This window comes from Hoplias malabaricus, chromosome 12 (assembly GCF_029633855.1).
Source record: "Hoplias malabaricus isolate fHopMal1 chromosome 12, fHopMal1.hap1, whole genome shotgun sequence".
In the NCBI taxonomy this organism is placed as follows: Eukaryota; Metazoa; Chordata; class Actinopteri; order Characiformes; family Erythrinidae; genus Hoplias; species Hoplias malabaricus.
This window is the reverse complement of record NC_089811.1, coordinates 3,438,368-3,458,135: the sequence shown is the minus strand read 5'-3', so window position 1 is coordinate 3,458,135 and position 19,768 is coordinate 3,438,368. Positions and strand designations below refer to the sequence as shown.

The following is a 19,768-nucleotide window of genomic DNA, read 5'->3' as shown; positions in this document are numbered from 1 at the left end:
TACGTCAGTCCCGAGTTACGATGTTCCGTGGTTACGACACATCTCCCATTTACTGTATAAAGCCTTGTTTCGACTTAAGTGGTTTTGCGTCGTAAACGTCGTAACGTGAACTTCGTGTTTGGTGTGTGCGGCGCGGCGGAAGAATACACGGTTACGCGGCTCGGGACCGAGGAGGATAGGTGTTAGGATAGGATAAGTGCTTACAGTATGTTATTTACGTACAGTATGTACGTATGTTCCGACTTACACCAAAAATCGGTTTATGATGCGCCGTAGGAACAGATCAACGTTGTAAGTCGAGGACCCCCTGTAGTTATACAATTAGCCCTGCGCTATATCTTCACCCACCACTCGCTACCGCTCGAAAGACCCACCCTACACGTTGATGGGATTGGTTCCTTAGGTTTGTGATGTAAGAAACCCTGGCTGTCTGAGTCTGACTCTCCAGGGTCTTGTGGAACGCTCCAGTTTCAAACCGGAAATGCTCTGCCATGGCATTGACTGCCTGTTGAATCATGAAGACGCTTCACGTGAACATATTAAAAAGGCTGAACGCTTCTTATTTGCCCTGGAGGAAACTTTGAAGCCCACTATAAATCCAAAGTAGTAAGAACACACTTTCTGCACCAAACAATTTTTATTTCCAAAGTCAATCTACAGTAAACAGCTCATGTTTAAACAGTGAAGGTGGTGTCAGAGTAAATGTCTTAATCGGCTGATAATGGCACTCGTTGGCGTTGACCCTTTGGATGAACTGTATTTTCATGAAGCTAAAGTCAGCCTTCTCTTCAGATTCTGTCGTCATTGGTTAAAAGCACAGACCCAGGAGTTGGCCGTTTGCTTTATTTCGAGTGAGGGTTGTATCTAGTTACATTCTGATGGATTTATAACAATACTTTTACTTTTTCTACTCGAGTGCATTTGTGAATAAAGGACACTGCGTTACCCACAAGTACATTGTCAACATTTCTGTTTCGTTACCGATTCCTTTTGTACTATTCTATTCCACAAAACCTTGCATTTGTCACATTGTTGTAGACAGAGTGCATCAGAAAAAGGAAGACACAGGGCCCAGCTCCGGGAGCCACCGCGACCTGGCTTTACAGTTCGAATAATGATCCGATGCTAGAGAATATTCATGGCTACTCCATGTGCTTGTCTTCAGCTAATGATTTTGTCATGTAACACACTCATTATTTAGATGAGGGTTTTTTAAATAGACTCCAAATCTGGGTTGTGCCCTGCAGGCTCAGTGTGGCTCTGACTGACCTTGCGGATGTGAGAGAGAGAGAGACCTGGCTGTTGTCCAGACCTCGATCTCTCATCTCCCAGAGATGCCCAGGGTCAGAGTATTTGCGGAAAGCCTGGCAAGAATTATTATTATTACTATTCTGCCAGAGACAACTTGATTAAACAAAACGGAGATTAAAGTTTTGGACAGGAAACCTCTCAGGTACTTCTGTGGTTCTGTACCACCTCTTTATCTTCTCTCTCTCTCTCTCTGTGGGCAGTGTGATGACAGAGATAAGAGACAGAGATAATACAAGAAATGTCAGGCTGTTGGAGCTGATAGACACAGTTCTGTTCAGAGTTGTGACGGTGTCCTCTGAGGTGTGTGAGCTTTCTCTTAAGAGCCCATATCTTTCTCCCTGCAGCCTCTAGCTGTGAAACCAGCCGTATCATGGGCTTCTGTGTTCAGATACAGAGCGATAAATGTAGACTGTGCGGTCAGAACTTTGTTGACACCTGCTTCTTCAACGTTTTTCTGGAGGTAAGAAACATTTCTTTGAGGGTTCAACGGTATTCAGCCACATTGGGGAGGTCAGGTCATGTCGGGTGATGTGTTCTGGATCATAGGCGCCACAGATATAAAAGCCACGGACGCCGCGAGTCTATCAACCAAGCCCCTCGCAGCCCGTGACCCGAGGTGGGGATTGAACCCACAGCCACGGGACTCTGGAGGTGTGTGGCACTAACGCTACCTGCAGCATCACCACACCCCACTGCCCTGCAGGTTCATGGGATTGGTTCCATTGCTGTATGACTCACAAACCCCAGCTCTGGAACACTGTGTTTTCAAAGTGGAAATGCTCCATGGCACTGACTTCGTTTTTACTCAGGAATTCCACTACACAGACGTGCTAACAAGGTAATAGACTTGATTTACACTGGAGTGGATCTTTAAAGCCTTAATAACCACACACATTTACAGTAGGCGTGGGTGATATTCTTTCTGAGCAGATTGTTAGAGGGTGCTTTCTTGAGATCCAGCTCCTGGACTGACTTGTGTTGCTGTTTACCGCTTGACATTGATGGTTTTACTGGTGTTTCTTGTGTATAATAAAATGTGTACGTTTAAATAGTGGCCAATTTTCTTCTCCTAGTCCTTAATCGCTAATATTCAGTGCCGTGAGGCTCCCTCAGAGACCAAGGAGCTGCTGTTTAGACCTCACACAGAGGAGGCCGGCTGTTTCTGGACAACTGCAGACATTTGGAGGCAGACATTGTGTGTGTCAAAGAGACTCGTCAGTCTGTTTATTGTCCTGCCCCCATGTCCCGAATGTTGACTCAGCTGAGCACATCTGCAAGGCCATTGAGGCACACACACACACACACACACACGGCACCACTGCATGCTTTGTTCTGACAGTGTGACAGGTTTGCAGTGGGCCATATTTTATCCTCCTTGTGTTTTATATGGACAGCAGTGTTATCCCTGTTTACACTTGTGATTGCAATTTGTGTGTGTGTGAATGCAGTGCAACATGAGCATTAGTGAAGTCTGCTACTGATTATGGATTGTTATTTCTGGATCACTATCCCCACTCCAGCTTATCCAAACGGAATTGGAATGAGTGTCATAGCTTCAGAGAGCAGCTCCACAGCTTGATGCTGGAGGTCTCTATTTTAGCTTTTGAGCCAATGCTTGGAACTGGGCAAGGCTCTTGTTAAGTTGCTCCAAAGCATCCAGTCGTATCAGAAATGCCTCTTTATGGAGATTGGACATGTGTGTGCCCAGTTGTGCACTTGAGTCACCAGTGGGTGCACCTTAAAACGGTTGACATCACTGGTTACAGCTTTCCTCAATGTCCGCTGTTAAAAAGCTGTGCATCTCACATTTTTCAGCCTTGAGCAAATCCTAAAATGGACACCCACACACTCTCCTCACACAATGGAAGTCTCAGCCCCCTGTGAAGCGTCCGGATGTTTTATGGTGAGTGCAGCAGGAAGCTGACTGTGACTCAGTGCAGAGGGCATTGGTCAGACACACAGACAGACAAAAGGATGGATGGGTCAGACGGGTCGTCTCCTCCGAGTCAGGCCGGTCATGTTTGTGTTAAAGTCCCCCAGGGCGCCTCATGCACTAGTAATGAGTGTCAGTGACATTTAGCTCGTCTGCGTGGTTCTGACCCAGCAGAGTTCTGGCTCACCTGCCGTCTCCGAGCCCCCGCCTTCAGATTTTACATCAATTATTCATGGCTCATTAACCTTGGATGACATTTTTGTTGTGGCGTATTTTCCCAGTGTTTTTCCTGCTGGGTTCGAGCCGCTGTTCGCTCTCAATCAGCGACTGCTGAGGGACAGTTCAGAGACACGGAAACTAGGGCTGTCACTCAATACCCACTGAGCTGTCTATATAGGCAGCACTGACTGGCGTTTTGTATTAATGAACTTTAGCTGTGTTTGATTGCTTTATGAGTTTCAGTATATCAAGGGTATTTGTAGGTTGGGCTCTTTAGCTGTTATTACTTGAGTCACAAATGCAGGAGGTGAGAGTCATCACTAATTTAATCGCTGTCTTGTTTACAGTGACTCAGCACACTCTTATGTAAGGTTTGATTTTGGCCAAGCATTCTGTCAATCTACATAACTGTCTTTGTTAACAGGGCAAGTCAGTTAATTAGGAGCTGAGACGCATCCTAACTTATTAATCACTAAGCAACGGACATATTCTGGACTGCGTCTGGAAAATAATTAATGGCTGAGTTTCATCATTATGTCAAAGTAGACAACTTTTGTGATTGATATATCGCTCCTAAAAGAATTGCGATAAACGGTATCATTCCTGTTTTAAGACCAAATTTATGCCACTGAAGCAAAGAGAATTAATTAATGAAGGTACACCCCTTTTTAAAGAGCAATTGAATTATTTATCCTAAATTCATAAAACAATAAATCACCATTTTCAAACATATTAGCTTTAGAACAGATCAGGGAGACGGGCTGAAATATTGGGGAAATGCATTCTTATTTAAACAAACACAGCAGTAAACAGTGCATATTTCTTGCAGAAAACTAGAGCTTCTTGCTCCGTGCTCCTCACTGCTGTGCACTCCGGTTGTAGGTGAACAGCGAGTGGCTCAGTGTCATTTAAAGGAGCAGGTGCTGAAACCAGCCGCTCTGAACAGGGCTGTTTAGACAGAGGTAGAATGCTGCTTTGGGGTGAACAAATTAGATCACGGACATATCATTAAGACCCAAAACTGTGCTCCTTTATGGAAAAGGGGTGGAATATGAACTCTTGTATGGCCTAATAATATAACTTTAACTATAAACTAGTTGTTTACTTGTTGTTTGTTACATTTTAAATAATTGGTATTAAGTGTATTATTTTGTATAATTAATGAAAACAAAATACTGGTTAGTGATTATGTCAAAGTGTAAACCTGAGCATTCATAGTAAAATCACATGTACATAGTGCCATGTTTTCAGTTTTTATCTTGGTGGGAGAAAGTATATATAAAGTACAGGGTGGGCCATTTATATGGATACACCTTAATAAAATAGGAATGATAGATAGATAGATAGATACTTTATTGATCCCCAGGGGAAATTCAAGAATGGTTGGTGATATTAACTTCCTGTTTGTGGCGCATTAGTATATGAGAGGGGGGGGGGAGGACTTTTCAAGATGGGTGGTGACCATGGCGGCCATTTTGGATCCAACTTTTGTTTTTTTAAATGGGAAGAGGGTCATGTGACACATCAAACTTTATTCTTTCATGAGTTATTTCCAAGTTTCTGACCAGTTATAAAATGTGTTAAAAGTGCTGCCCTTTGTGTTGGATTGTCAATGCAACCCTCTTGTAAAACTTGTAAATAACTCATGAAAGAATAGTTACGTTAAAACCAAACACACCATTTTTTTATTTGTGAAATTCCCAATAAGTTTGATGTGTCACATGACCCTCTTCCCATTGAAAAAACAAAAGTTGGATCCAAAATGGCAGACTTCAAAATGGCTGCCATGGTCACCACCTATCTTAAAAAGTACCCCCCCCCCATATACTAATGTGCCACAAACAGGAAGTTAATATCTCCAACCATTCCCATTTTATTAAGGTGTATCCATATAATTGGCCCACCCTGTATATCTATATGTGTGTGTGTGTATATTTCTATATCAGATCATATATCTGCTTTTGTTTTGCAGGTGATCCTGGTCTCTGCTAATAAACTTACGCGCTACATCGAGCCCTGTCAGCTGACGGATGAGTTTGGGGGCAGTCTGCAGTATGACCACATGGACTGGGTCAACAAGAGACTGGTAAATAACACTGGACTCTAAATACTCTGCTTTACTGGATAACAACCTTTGGACAGAGTTAAACTGTCACTGGACTCTCTCAGTTAGCGGTAATTTACTTCAGAATGTACGACTTCCCAAACCCACCAGGGACCATCAAAGCACTCTACAGTTCTCCCCATGTTCCCCCTGGAAAATCCTGCAGGAGTCTGAGTTGAGAATGCTGGTTTAGAGGAGTGGTATTAACAGTCATCAGGTCTTTTGAGGTTATTTAACGACTCTGTGAGCTTTGAGATAAAGACATGGCTTATAAATGTGTGAAATTCTGTGTGACACTAATCGTGACATTTTTGTTCAGGTCTTTGAAAAATTCACAAAGGAGTCCACTTCCTTGTTGGATGAGCTCGCGGTCATTAACGAGAACGAGAAGTCCAGCCAGCCGGACAAGGCCAGGTATTTCACGTCTCATTATCTGAGACAAAAGCCAGTGATTCACACAACTGTGCAAAGTTTTCCTTTTTATTCCTTGCAGTAATTCTTTCTCCAGGTCTCTCTTGCGCTCTCTCTCTCACTCATTAAACTATATTAAGTATTCATGGTGCCATCGACTCTCGGATTACTGGAATAATTTATTACTAAGGGATGATTTCATAGCTGAACCAGTGTAGCGGGTGAATGCATCTTGGTTACAAGAACAGGGACGAAAACGCCTTTTTTAAGGGACTTTTATTTTCTCTCTGCTCATAATGAACCTACAGATAGACTCATAAAAGCTCAGCTAATGATTAACCACATTAGTCAGAGAACTATAAGAGTTTATACCAGCGTCTTTGGTCTTTAATCAGTCACCCCATGGATTTTTAATTATCCGATGGATTTAATTAACTGCTTATCAGGGTCTGACATTTAGTAACGTGTGTTGTATGGTAGCAGACAGACACCCTTGGGGTCAATCACATATCACCCCTTGCTGCTGTCATGTAGTCAGGCACCTTAGTTTTGCCTTGGGTTAGGGTGTCTCAGTTTTTTTTAGGAAAGAGGTGTAGGGCAAAGGGTTAGGGCGACATGGCCCTTTTAAGGCTACGCACCACTTAATAGACCTCCATGAATATTTTACATTATTTTAGTTACTGACATATATAAGTACGAATTAAAATGAAAATAGCAGCTTAATTTGCTTTAAAACTGACAATTTTATTAAATTGACGGAAAAACCCGAGCTCGCTACGGAAATTCTTGAACGCGACCGTGACGTCACTGGTGGACAACAGCTGAACAACGCCGCGGTAAAACACCGTTATGACTGACTGTTCTGACAGTATCTAGCTAAATAACCAACATTATTCATGACAATAGCCTAGCAATAAGCTAAACTCAAATGTAGAGGTACCGTTAATCTCGTAAATGTGATCGAAGTCGAACTCGAATTCCTCCGACACTATAAACCTCCGTAATGCAGCTACGTAGCCGAGTATAATCTGAGCCACCGAGTTTAGCGAGTCAAGCTAACGTTAACTAACACCAACTAAAACAGGCGAAGTGAGTGTCCTTACCCTGTTTACCTCCATGTTACAGAGGCTCTTGAACACCTTTCGTTGGTGTCCTTACATGCCCATATTGTTCGAAAAGCGCCAGTGAAATGAGCTACAGATAACGGAGTGAGCGGATGGTCCTTTCCAAAGTGCCCGTTTAAAGTCGACAAATTTAGTCCATTTTCTGGATATTTTAAGTAAGAAATAACATGTTTTCTGACTATTAATAATCTTAACAAAAATGAAACATTGCTAGCGGTATGCTGATGTCTCAGTAGTTGCCTGGAAAATGGCCAGTTCCACCTTAACTGGTGAAGCACCTACATTCTTGTGCTTTACTGCAATATTTAAGGGGGAACTGGAACTTGTTGAACAAAGAGCTGTGGAATAATTACTGTGATACTGTTCCTATACAGCTTCATATCACAGAGTTAGGATTGGGTGAAATGTGTTGGCCGAAAGTTCACACGCCTTGCGCCCAATGATTCCGGGTCTGCTCCGAACCCACCGCGACCCTGAATTGGATAAGTGCTTACAGACACTAAATTAATGAATGACAAGCAAATATTATAATTCAGATAATTTTTTTCCGGTTAATCACCTTATTTTCTGTAGTTACATACAGGGGTTAGACAATGAAACTGAAACACCTGTCATTGTAGTGTGGGCGGTTTCATGGCTAAATTGGAGCAGCCTGGTGGACAATCTTCATTAACTGCACACTGCACCAGTAAGACCATGTGCATCCAATGGTTCAAACATTGTGTCCTGAAGGCGGTGCCGTGTATCAGGACGACAACGCACCAATACACACAGCGAGACTGGTGAAAGATTGGTTTGGTGAAGTTGAACATCTCCCATGGCCTGCACAGTCACCAGATCTAAATATTATTGAGCCACTTTGGGGTGTTTTGGAGGAGCGAGTCAGGAAACGTTTTTCTCCACCAGCATCACGTAGAGACCTGGCCACTATCCTGCAAGAAGAATGGCTTCAAATCCCTCTGACCACTGTGCAGGACTTGTGTATGTCATTCCCAAGACGAACTGATGCTGTATTGGCCGCAAAAGGAGGCCCTACACCGTACTAATAAATTATTATGGTCTAAAACCAGGTTCACTTTCATTGTCCAACCCCTGTACATCTGTTTAGATCCTCACATTTAACCCTAAGGACTGACAAACACTACATTGTTTTAAAACATGAGAATAGAATAAACTTTATCAGAATTAAACTGTTACTTTTAAAAAATCAGTAAAGTTATTTTATCTCTGCATTTCATTTGAATGGTTCACATGTTCATGGGCTCCAGCTTGTGCATAAACAGTGCCTCTTTTAATGAGCAAGAATGTGACAGTATGCTTAGTTGTGAGCACAGTCAAAGGATCTGGTTAAATATCTGGATTTATTTCACTCAGGCCCTGACCACACCTCTGGAAATTTTGTTCTTGAAAATATCTGGAAGTAGTTTTTTGCTTTCTAATAAAAAAATAGAAAAATATCTGATTTGCAGCATAGAGCCGCTGTTAGTGTCTGAATTGCACGTGTATCACATGAAATACAATAGCACCACTACTTGGTTTATGTTGCGTTTTTGTCTTTTGAGTCTGTTCTGGATGTTTAAATTAAATCATTTATCACTTTTTCTTTATTGGTACTTCCACAGTTAGAGAAAAATCAATATCACAAAAGCCTAATTTGCATCCAGTTTTCCCCAGTAACCAGCAGTGTTGACGTTCTTTGAATTATTGACTAGTCCTCGTGTGTGAGCAGCTATTAATTAGCACCAAATAGTTCAGGTTCTCTCCTCTGAATGCCTCATTTAAATGTTTGAATTATGAACCATTCGTTACTGACTAATTTAGAGGATTAATAAAATAGTTTTCGCCCATTTTTCTTTCCAAAGTTGTGCGTGAAGCTTTGCATCATTAGCCTTTTGAATAGTTACATTGATTGTATGTTTTTTGCATCATCTCCATGCAGTGTGTTTTCTGTGTTTTATTAATCTCACAGCTGTTCCGTTGCTTTTGGACCACACCAGGGCAGCGTTTAGGTGTTCTACACTGAGCCTCTGTGAGGTTATCTCTTTCGTCAAACTAACAACACTTGTTTTTCACCCTGACAGGCCTTCAGACAGCAGCGTCCTGCCCTCATTTGACCCTGAAACTGTCCTCCAAACTGGTAAGCTGCTTAGTTTATCTTGCTTGTTTGTTCCAGATAGTAGTGCAAGACATGACTTAAAAAAAAAAAAAAATAAATAAAAAGACAACATTGTCAAGAAACAAAGTATATAAAATATAAAATCCCAGGGCTCCTGAGTGATGCAACTCTTTAAATGTTAGAGTTCTTTTCAGAGGAAGGTTCAAGGAGTTTGATCTCCAGTGATACCTCAGCCGTGAGTTCCAGACAGCACTGGCCTCTCTCCGTCTTGTCACTCAGCACAATGCCAGCCAGCTTGGACATCTGTTGATAAAACAGACTTGGACAGTTAACCTTCTGCTCTAAGCGTGTTGTGGTGGTGAGTTAGTGGAAGCACAAATAGAAGTGGCAGCTGACTTCGGATCACCCATGATCTCTTGTTCTGGATCTCTACCACCTCTCCAGCTCATCTCTGGGGCCTCTTTCACAGAGAAACTCCAGAGTATAAGGTCCGGAGATATTCCGGAGTGGTCCTTTCATACATGTAGTGCACAGCAGGAGATTTTCTGTATTAGGCGTGTCCTTGCAGCAGAAATGCTTGGCATGCTTTAGTCATGGGATGGCATCTGTCAGGGAATACTCCGGGACATTAGAAGCTTGCTCGTTCTGACTTTACCCAGAGAATTTATTAGGGCACTAGGAGGATAAAATCCACAACGTCTGGGACAAATGTTGCAGGTGTTTGCATCCACAGTTCCTTCAGGTAACCTCAGGAATGTTTGAAAGGGTTTAGAATTTCTGAGTTCTATTCTCCAAGGATTGCAGTACATTTCCTCTACCTCTCCAAGTGCTGCATTAAGAAATTTTAGGTGACAGTCATTAAAGGCTTTGGTTCCGTCACATATCAAGCTAATAGTGTTTGAAAACTTGTTCTCGTTCACTACGCCCTTCTTAGGGTGTATCATAAAGAGCAGAAATGGTAGTATGTCTGAGTTTCACTTTGCCACATCCATGTTTTTGTCAAGCTTATTGAAGTCTAATTATAAAAGTCTCCAGATGTAAATTAAGGTTTAAGAGTGGAGTTCTCTTGTACTTTGTTAAACTCCTCTTATTAACAGAACAATTAACACTTACGCAGACACGTTACCATAGCTCTTATTTGATTGGCTTATACAAAAAATGATGGTTGGCTTGTATTAATCCATGATTGGCCAATGCAAAATGTGATTGACGGCCTCTTGGTCTCTGGTCTACCACATTCAACTTTGCTTTGAATGTTTATTATTTCAGGCTTAAGCAACCCCCAAAAACACATTTACATGATTTGTCAGCCTTAAAGTCACTGAATGGATAATGGCCGCCTCTGGTCAGTTGTAGCACACTAGAATATTGACCAAACCATAATATTCAGAGTGGAATTTCTGAGTGATGTGGGATTCCCAGCCTGTGTGTCTGTGTGTAAAATTGGAGAGTAAGCTGAGCGGTTTTACTGCACTGCTATTGGATGACAGTGTCCAGTAAAGGAGGCTTTGTGTGCAGACTTGTCTCTGCGCTGTCACACGCTCTAAACAGAGCCTTTGTCCGAGCAGATGACTCATGCCCTACGCTAAAACCTTGCATAATGAGCGCAGAAGTGACCCTAAGTCCTCTGTTTGTTTACGTGGTGTGAGGATAGCTGGGATTCATTCAATGGACAAATGTGTTACTTTGTGTTGTGCTTTGTACTCGTGAGTGGACCTTGTGTGTTCTGGCGTTCGATTTCTTCTGGACATGAGTGTTTTTATGAATAAATGAAGGCGCCGAAACCCAGCTGAAGGACTTCAGAAGCTGAGTGTTCAATCAGCAGCATTTATACATCCTTCATCACTCCCCCTACCCCCCACTTCATTGCCTCCTCTCCCAGCTTTCCACTTCTCAATTGCTGAGAAAGTGATGATTTACAACAAACAAAATGCTCTATATCTTTCTGTCTCTGGCTCACAATTTTTCTTTCTCATTTTATTTATTTCCTTTTGTTTTTCTTTGCTCTTTTCTGTTTCTCCCTCATTCTGTACCACATTCTTATACTGGCACTCTTTTGTTCTCTGTGGTTTTGGCTTTCTGTATTTCTTTTTGAGTATTTTCTATTTCTCTTTATGTAACTTTCTCTTTTTTTCTTTCCCTCTTCTTCACTGTCTCTATTTTTCTTAATTGTTAAATTCTTAAATGTTTTGTAATTATTTCTTCAAAATTGTCATATTTTCATATTTGTCTTGCACTTTGTCTTTCTTTAATACTGTCTCTACTGTCAGAAACGGTCACTGTGGTGGTACCTTTTGCTCTTGTAGATTTTAAAGTTGTGTTCGTTTCATATCAATTTCATTTCCATGATTTATGTTGATTTATTTTACACAATTCTATAATAAAATATAAATATTCACCTCTTTTTCTGGAGAAGGGATAATAATATACCTTTAACGAACAAAACTGGACATTAACACCATTGATTTACCTTTTAATGGTTTACACTGTCATTTCTTCGGTCTCTCTCTCTCTCTCTCTCTCTCTCTCTCTCTCTCTCTCTCTCTCTCTCTCTCTCAGGTCACGAGCTGCTGTCTGAGCTGCAGCAGAGACGGTTTAATGGCTCTGAAGGAGGTGGAGGTGGTGGAGGAGGAGGAGGTGGAGGGGCCTGGTCTCCGATGGATGACGAGCTGCTGGCTCAGCCTCAGGTGATGAAGCTGCTGGACTCCCTGAGGGAGCAGTACACCAAATACCAGGAGGTGTGTCGCCAGCGCAGCAAGCGCTCCCAGCTAGAGGAGATTCAGACCAAAGTCATGCAGGTAACTCCCTCAGCATAGAAAAGGAAAACACATCCTACTCCCAGCGTTCTTCCCCCGATAACCCTGACCCTGTGTGCACAATAACGTTAACTGGCGCACATGGGCGCTGTCCACCTTCAGCAAGAAAAACATGTAAATATGAATATATTCCAGTTTCGAATATTATTACTGAAGGGTAATAATAGTATGACAAATTCATTAGTTCAGCACATGTGCACATTACTGTGAGCCTCTGGAAGCTACCAACACACACACTGTGAAACAGTGACACCCAGTCAGTTTCCTGTGATCTGCCTATGTCTGAAAACGAGAGATAAAAGGAGCTGTTCTGGTTTTGCTCAGCTTCCTTCACCAAGATGCATGATTTTACAACTAGCCAACCCTCCTGAGTCTCTCCAATTCGGTGTTAATTTTGGCAACTACAGCATGGGCCATTTATATGGATATACCTTAATAAAATGGGAATGGTTGGTGATATTAACTTCCTGTGTGTGGCACATTAGTATATGGGAGGGGGGAACTTTTCAAGATGGGTGATGACCATGGCGGCTATTTTGAAGTCAACCATTTTTGATCCAATTTGTTTTTTCAATGGGAAGAGGGTCATGTGACACATCAAACTTATTGGGAATTTCACAAGAAAAACAATGGTGTGCTCCTGAAACTGAAACTACGGATAATTGAAGCCTGTGCTAGCATTTCTCCTGCAGTGTTGCTATCAGTGTGTGAAGAGTGGGAGAAGAGGGTTGCATTGACAATCCAACACAATGGGCAGCACTTTGAACACATTTTATAAGTGGTCAGAAACTTGTAAATAACTCATGAACGAATAAAGTTGCGTTAAAAGCACACAATTGTTTTTCTTGTAAAATTCCCAATAGGTTTGATGTGTCACATGACCCTCTTCCCATTGGAAAAAACAAAAGTTGAATCCAAAATGGCCGACTTCAAAATGGCCACCATGGTCACCGCCCATCTTGAAAAGTTGGGCAACTTATATAACATTAAACAGTTCATAATGCTGAGGCACAAACATAGACTGAGTTGACGCAGAGAGTTTCTTCTCCACTAATCATTGGCCAACAGATGATACGAGTGACTCCCAGATGCTCAAAGGTTTGATTATTTGTGAGTTGTCTCCTCTTCACTATTGTGTCCAGCTGTTTTCAAATCTGAAATAACAGGTCATTCCAGTTTGGACATTTTCGTTTAGTTTTTATTGATTGACAAAATAAAATACTAACATTTAAAATAAAAAATAAAATACTAAACATTTGATCATAATTCGTCTTCAAATTATTATTCTGGACCCACATTTGTGAGGGTACCGTCCTGACAGAATTTCTCTAGCAGCTAGTGTGGCACGTGCAGCAAGCATCAAAACTAGAGCTCAAGTATTTATTTAGTTCTTTTTAAATGCTTCTTCTGGATGTTACCTCTGCCACTACACTGATTAACACAGAAGCGATTTGCTCCTGATGTGGTGCAGCCAGCGGTGTGCCTTGCCCAATCTGCTATAAAATGGGAGTAAGGGTTAAAGCCCCTGGGAGGTTTGCCGTCCCCATCATGCAGAGCAGCACATTTTCTACTGTTCGGCTGCTGAAAAATTGGGCCAGATGTTGTAGCTGTATAATAAATTACATTTTTTTTCTTAACTTGGTGTTTGTTTCCCAGTAGATGAATGTGTCTTGCATGGGCAGCTTACTCAAGGTTAGGCAATCCTGTGTTACACAAGTGCTTTATTAAGAGTTTATATAGTTCAGGGTTCTCAAAGTAAAAGTTTGCAACTGAACTCCAGCAGGGCGTAACGTTCTGCTCTAATGAACCGCGTGAAAATTAACTTCTGATAAACATGGCAATTAACTGATAGAACAAAAAGCAGCTGCAGGAGCAGCATCACCTCGCTTCTTGCTTCGTTGCGCCAATCTTCTCTTCAATTATTTCTAGTCCTTCTGTTAGTTTTTAAATCTGTACATGGTCTGGCACCTAAACATAAAGGTAATGCAAGACCACAATCAGTGCTGTTACTTGTGTAAGAGAAAAACGGTTGAATAAAGAACACTCACGATATTTTGATGCCTGGGAAGGAGAAACAGTTGAAGAGATTAGGAAAATGGAAGGTGTTTTGATAAGTGCAGAGTTAGTGGTTATTTAAATACAGCACAGTGAGATGGGTCTTCAGTCTGTGTTTGAAGACAGTGTATTCTGTTGTTCAGACAGTGGGAGAAAGTGAGAGATGTCTTAAATCAGTTGGAAACCGCTGCAAGACTTGGTGTGAATTGTAGCTCAGTCACCAGGGTTTATGGTGCACATCTATCCTTACCCTTATATCTTCTGCTTGAAGACAAGACTACACTTAATTAAGTAAATCTTTATCCTGTTAAGGTGGTGGTGTATTATTAACAGAACTTCACCAAGAAGCTTCAGATTTCATCACATGCCGTGCTCTGTTTTTACCGTATGTTTGCTTTTTGAACAGAGGCAGGCTATTCCTAGTGTTCTTCATGATCTTTTCTGTTCTGTTCATGGACCGAAGGAGTCCGCAGAATATGAAACAGAAACGTCCTTTGGCTCAGAGACGATGGAGCATGAGTCATATTTCCCTGATGAGAATCAGCTTCATAGTTATTGTCGCTCTTGGGAAGGATGAGGTAGAAAGATGATGTGAAATACTCTTTGTAGTTTATTTAATTTACCTTCAGAACTCCTCTTTGGTGGGGATTTGGATCATTCTCATTAGGTTCATTAGATTCGCTTTGAATCAGTCACTTCCAAACACAACCCCATTGTAGGCTTTAGATAGAATCAGGAATGTTTTTCCACTTAAAGGCTGAGCACCACTTAATGGACCTCCATGAATATTTCACATTATTTTAGTTACTGACATATATAAGTGTGAATTAAAATTCTTGAACGCAACCGTGACGTCACTGGTGGACAACAGCTGAACAACGCCGCGGTAAAACACCGTTATGACTGACTGTTATGACAGACTGTTATGACAGTATCTAACTAAATAACCAACATTATTCATGACAATAGCCTAGCAATAAGCTAAACTCAAATGTAGAGGTACCGTTATTCTTGTAAATGTGATCGAAGTCGAACTCGAATTCATCCGACACTATAAACCTCCGTAATGCAGCTACGTAGCCGAGTATAATCTGAGCCACCGAGTTTAGCGAGTCATGCTAACGCTAACTAACACCAACTAAAACAGGCGAAGTGAGTGTCCTTACCCTGTTTACCTCCATGTTACAGAGGCTCTTGAACACCTTTCGTTGGTGTCCTTACATGCCCATATTGTTGGAAAAGCACCAGTGAAATGAGCTACAGATAACGGAGTGAGTGGATGGTCCTTTCCAAAGTGCCCATTTAAAGTTGACAAATTCTGGATATATAAAGTTCCATTTTCTGGATATTTTGGGATCTTTGGGCCATTTGTGCACAGATGTCCCACTGTACATTGAATTATTACTTTATCATAGATGATTACAAGTCTGGAGAAACTTTCTCTGATAATTATGATTCAAAGATAAGTTTAGGTCTTGTTATTCTTGAATGTTCTGTGAGAGTTACTAGTTTTTTTTAAACAGCTAGATTTATGCCCCAGTGAAGCTCAACCTTATTTGATGACTTTGTCTACTCTTTCTGGCTCTTTTTTCTATCCGTTATAAATCACACTCCCACTGAAGATCAGTTTACAGAAGGGAGTTTACAGACTGCTGCTTAAAAACACAGCTTCATTAATCACAGGGTATTATTATAGTTTCAAAGGCAATTTAATGGACTCTGGAGCTGATGGTTGCTGTGGAATACGAGCTGTTGTCTTAGTGTTGTGTTGTTTTCATTGCTGCCTTCTCGCTGCTTTAGAGCTCTGGAAAGAAACAGGCTTTGATGGCACCTGACACTTGAGTCTGAACTTGAGTTCAGCGAACATTAAAATGTCAACAGAGCTTTTAGAGTGCTGCTTTTTGGAGATGATGCTTTCTCTAACTGAAGGGAACAGGAGTCAGAACATGTGAGTGTAAACTCTGAGCAGTTTGAGGTCAGATCAGGCCTTTAGTCTTCAGAGGACGTGTGTGTCTTAAAGATTTTCTGAAACGCTCAGATTGAGTCTCGTTCTATGATGATCAAAGATCTGGGGAGTGGGGGTGTGATTCGGTTCCCAATTTCCAAACGTCCCAAAACAAATGAACACAGCGTACCCTAAGTTTGTTATTGTTTTTAACGGTGCCTTTACGTATTAGTAAATTAGTTTTTGTGTCAGCACTCGTGGTCAAACTAACACAATCATCCATTCATTCATTCATTATCTGTAACCCTTATCCAATTCAGGGTCGCGGTGGGTCCAGAGCCTACCTGGAATCATTGGGCGCAAGGCAAGAATACACCCTGGAGGGGGCGCCAGTCCTTCACAGGGCAACACAGACACACACACACACACCTACGGTCACTTTTGAATGACCAATCCACCTACCAACGTGTGTTTTTGGACTGTGGGAGGAAACCGGAGCACCCGGAGGAAACCCACACAGACACGGGGAGAACACACCAACTCCTCACAGACAGTCACCCGGAGCTGGAATCGAACCCATAACCTCCAGGCCCCTGGAGCTGTGTGACTGCGACACCTACCTGCTGCGCCACCGTGCCGCCCTACATGAAAATCAGATTCATGAAATCTAAAAGCTGACTCACTCATTAACACAGCTAATCACGGTAATTATGCAGCAGTATTTTAATGTAGGTGTAACAGCTGTATTCAAGTACAGCAGGAGTGCTCTTGCCTCGGTGTTTACCTCAGGGCAGTAGCAGAGAAGAGGGCAACAGTAAAATGAAGAGCTGGATGATTTCTGGTTGTTTGTTTAGAGCAGAAAGTGTAGGTCAGGGCAGGTTCATGTGTGTGTTCTGTTATTGGTTCATGTGTGTGTGTTTGGCTGAAGGCGTTTGGCCTATTTCTGGTCCTGTGCGGTGATGTTGCCGGAGGGCCGAATGTGTCGGGAATGTGTTTGTTTCTGGCAGCAGTGTGTTCATTACATTTGTACATTTTATAGCATTTGGCAGATGCACTTGTCCAGAGCGGCATACAATTTTCATCATCTTACAGATGTAGACTAACACAGAGATAATAGTGTTGCCTGAGGAATAATGCATTTTCCTGCCCAAGATAGGAGTCAAAACCTACTCTACTGGGTCACGAGCAGCAGTGTTGTTTACTCGTGAATATAATATTGGAATATACAATATACCTCATCAAAAAAAGAAAAAATAACCTGTGTTTTTCCAAGGTTTTAACAGTATTGTGTCATTCCCCTCATAGCATCAAGCACTGAATGTATTCCAAGTTCAGTCGAACGGCTGAAACTCTTTATCATCCTTCACTGCCTGTGTAACGAATGGTAAACGTGACACACATTTGAGAAACTTCGTACCCGTTCTAATGCATTTTAATCTGAATCTTTTTTTGTTTTCTTTATGACTTCAAGTGCTGTTAATATGCTTACACTTTGAAGTTTGTTTCAGTGACTCAGGATTCAGGCTTTTCTGGAGTTGACACTGATTCTCCCTGCTGCTGGAGTTGAAGGAATTGAATCATTGACCCCATTTAATTTTAACCAACGTAATACCACCGCTATAGAAAGATCAAGCAAAGCACCTCCTAAAGGTAAAGGTATATTCACTTATTTAAAGGATAAGCAGCAGCTCTATGAAAGTGTCAAACAAATAAATACAGTGGAGTTTGAGTTCCTAACTTGTGTTTATTGATCGTCAGAAAACATGTTATTTCTCACTAATTGAAGGAATAAGGTTTAAAAGACCGTTGGTCCCCCCCCCCCCCTCTCCCCAGCGGTGTTGGGAAACTCTAATAGGCGTCTTGCCTGTGACGTAGATGGTGGACAACAACTCTAGAAGCTGCACTTAATTTAATGCAAAATGAGGAAAAGGTGTGTTGTTTTTGGCTGCAATCATTCAATGTACAGTGGGACATCTGTGAACAAATGACCCAAAGATCCCAAAATATCCAGAAAATGGACTACATTTGTCCACTTTAAACGGGCACTTTGGAAAGGACCCTCCACTCACTCCGTTATCTGTAGCTCATTTCACTGGCGCTTTTCCAACAATATGGGCATGTAAGGACACCAACGAAAGGTGTTCAAGAGCCTCTGTAACATGGAGGTAAACAGGGTAAGGACACTCACTTCGCCTGTTTTAGTTGGTGTTAGTTAACGTTAGCTTGACTCGCTAAACTCGGTGGCTCAGATTATACTCGGCTACGTAGCTGCATTACGGAGGTTTATAGTGTCGGATGAATTCGAGTTCGACTTCGATCACATTTACAAGAATAACGGTACCTCTAAAATTGAGTTTAGCTTATTGCTAGGCTATTGTCATGAATAATGTTGGTTATTTAGTTAGATACTGTCATAACAGTCAGTCATAACGGTGTTTTACCGCGGCGTTGTTCAGCTGTTGTCCACCAGTGACGTCACGGTCGCGTTCAAGAATTTCCGTAGAGAGCTCGGGTTTTTCCGTCAATTTAATAAAATTATCAGTTTTAAAGCAAATTTAGCTGCTATTTTCATTTTAATTCATACTTCAACAGCAATTTCCAGATGCTACAGTTTCAAAGATTTGCCTTAAATAACTTAGCATTGCTCTAATTTGAGAGGCAAAAATCAGTGTTTTGTCACTGAAGTGTCCCTTACACATGTAAACCAAACCTAGCTTACTTTCTCAGTTTGACCGTTATATAATTAAAGCAAGCAGAAACTGAGATTTTCACCATTTTCTGTAAAGGCTGGTACTCGCGGTCATTTCATTTTCTAATGTTGCAGCAGCTCGTTTGAAAGTTCAGAGAATCAGTGCAAGTGCAGCCATATTGTTGATGTTTAGCACTACTCCACTGCTCCCTCATGTCGTGGAGATCAGTCTGTGTAATGGATTAACACATCCACTCTAACAGAACACACAGATGTGAGTTTTAGACCTGGGAGATTCTCATTACTCCAATGACTCTGCTCTGAGAACGTCTCTCTACTGACTCTTTACTCTGAGATGATCCTTTTCATTAAGAACACTGCCCTGCTGCTTTAAACTAGTCTCTTATGAAGTGTTTTAAATCACACAGTAAACAAGCCTTCAAGTGGCGGCTCATTTGAATTCCACATGATTACTGTCATTACATAATAAGCTTAATTCCTTTCATATTTAATTACTCGCTATTAGAGGTCTGTGCAATAGCTGAGGGTGTGTGTGTGTTTGCATGTGGTTAGGGCTGCAATAAAAACCACAACAAGGCAGTGTTAACATGTGAACTGTGTTGTTGTGCATCACGGCCGTAACCACACATTTTTCTTCATGAATGCTCTTAAAAGGGACTTTTTGTCCCCTTTTTCACAAGTGAACACAGTTCTAGGTCTTAATTATCATCTGTGATCTGCTTTGGTCAAAATCCCACAAGGATCAAACCCCACAGCTGTGTTCTGTCACTGTTCAGAGAGGCCACGTTCAGCGAAACGAAAGCGTTGGTTTTTAGCCGTTTCTGCTCTGTTGTCTTTCTGTTCTTGTTTTCTTCATTTTTCTTCTTTGTGCCCGCTCATAAACATGAGTCAAGTGCTGTGATTGGAGAGGCTCAGACTCTGGGCCGGGGCCAATTCAAATGTCTCTGCACTTGACGTCAGAAGTGGAGAAAATTCAGAATGACACATTTTATCCCATAACAAAACTCACTGGTAGTCTTGTTTC

The 19,768-nt window shown here is 41.6% G+C and overlaps 1 protein-coding gene across 2 annotated transcripts in view; it reads left to right on the top strand.

Annotated features, from left to right (window-relative positions):
* The window catches only part of sestd1 (SEC14 and spectrin domains 1), a 64,656-nt gene that overhangs the window by 27,794 nt on the left and 17,094 nt on the right, over positions 1-19,768 (top strand). For both annotated transcript variants that reach the window (XM_066641172.1, XM_066641170.1), the window contains exons 7-10: positions 5,436-5,549; positions 5,887-5,981; positions 9,184-9,239; positions 11,778-12,016. In XM_066641172.1, coding sequence (XP_066497269.1) covers positions 5,436-5,549; positions 5,887-5,981; positions 9,184-9,239; positions 11,778-12,016 — 504 coding nt within the window. The remainder of the gene's footprint in view (positions 1-5,435; positions 5,550-5,886; positions 5,982-9,183; positions 9,240-11,777; positions 12,017-19,768) is intronic.